Source organism: Perkinsus marinus (assembly GCF_000006405.1).
Source record: "Perkinsus marinus ATCC 50983 genomic scaffold scf_1104296965972, whole genome shotgun sequence".
Taxonomy (NCBI): domain Eukaryota; phylum Perkinsozoa; order Perkinsida; family Perkinsidae; genus Perkinsus; species Perkinsus marinus.
In genome coordinates, this window is record NW_003204130.1 from 483 (window position 1) to 1355 (window position 873).

General features: G+C 48.0%; 1 protein-coding gene across 1 annotated transcript; it reads right to left on the minus strand.

Moving 5' to 3' along the window:
* Positions 1 to 459: 459 nt before the first annotated feature.
* On the minus strand, positions 460 to 767 carry Pmar_PMAR010360 (hypothetical protein; the record flags this gene model as incomplete). Its single annotated transcript, XM_002769332.1, has 1 exon — positions 460 to 767. A coding segment is annotated over one exon (308 nt), but the record flags the coding sequence as incomplete, so codon positions are not given.
* Positions 768 to 873: the final 106 nt, after the last annotated feature.

Genomic DNA, 873 nt, shown 5'->3' on the forward strand with positions numbered 1-873 from the left:
CCGACAACGCATGTTGCTATGTCGCAAGAATGTGGTACTCAACACTCGACACGGCGTCCAAAAACACTTTGGTCACGGGGGGTGCGTACGCCTACAGTTGGTAATCGCTGTAACGGCACGTATATTCACCATTCTGGACGATTGAAAAAATCAGGCCTTTGATATTTTTGGAAAATTCATTCATATACAAATTCATTGGATGAGATTCGCGACCCAACTGTTCAACACTACGTAACACAACAGCTATATTATCATTAATACAACTCATCATGCGCAATATTGATTAATCGGTGCCACCATAACCCATGATATCTCAATAGCGTTACCTCACAACCTATCCAACACCAAGAGATCAGTAGGCTCGGTTGCGGACACCGAATTAACCGATAGAGATGAGGCCAACTGGCCAATACATCAAATTCAACAACCTTTTCACGAGCGCATCATTCGCGCACCAAATTACTTCTCAGCGGCCTTCGCAGTCGAAGAAGCCACTTCCAAGAGATTGGCGATTTGGGCGGCAGTCATACCAGAATGGCTCAGACTAACCGTCATACGTCCGGGCACATCTCCAACAACAGGTGCCTTCACTTGAGCAGGCTGAGGGGCACCAGGAGCCGTGTTGTCGTAACCGTAGGTGTTAGCAGTGGAGTTCTCGGAGAGGCCATAGGGCATCATATTCATACGTAAATCCCCCATTGGTGCCATCAACTGTGCCATAGCCTCGGGTAAGAAACCCAATGGTGGTTGGTAACTCATCATAGGATCTGACAAGACAAATACGGTCGACCACATCTGAAGGTACCCCGTACCTTGAAAAGCCACCATAGCGGCCATATGCTCTGGAGGGAAGGGAGCTGTATGTCCTTGAGG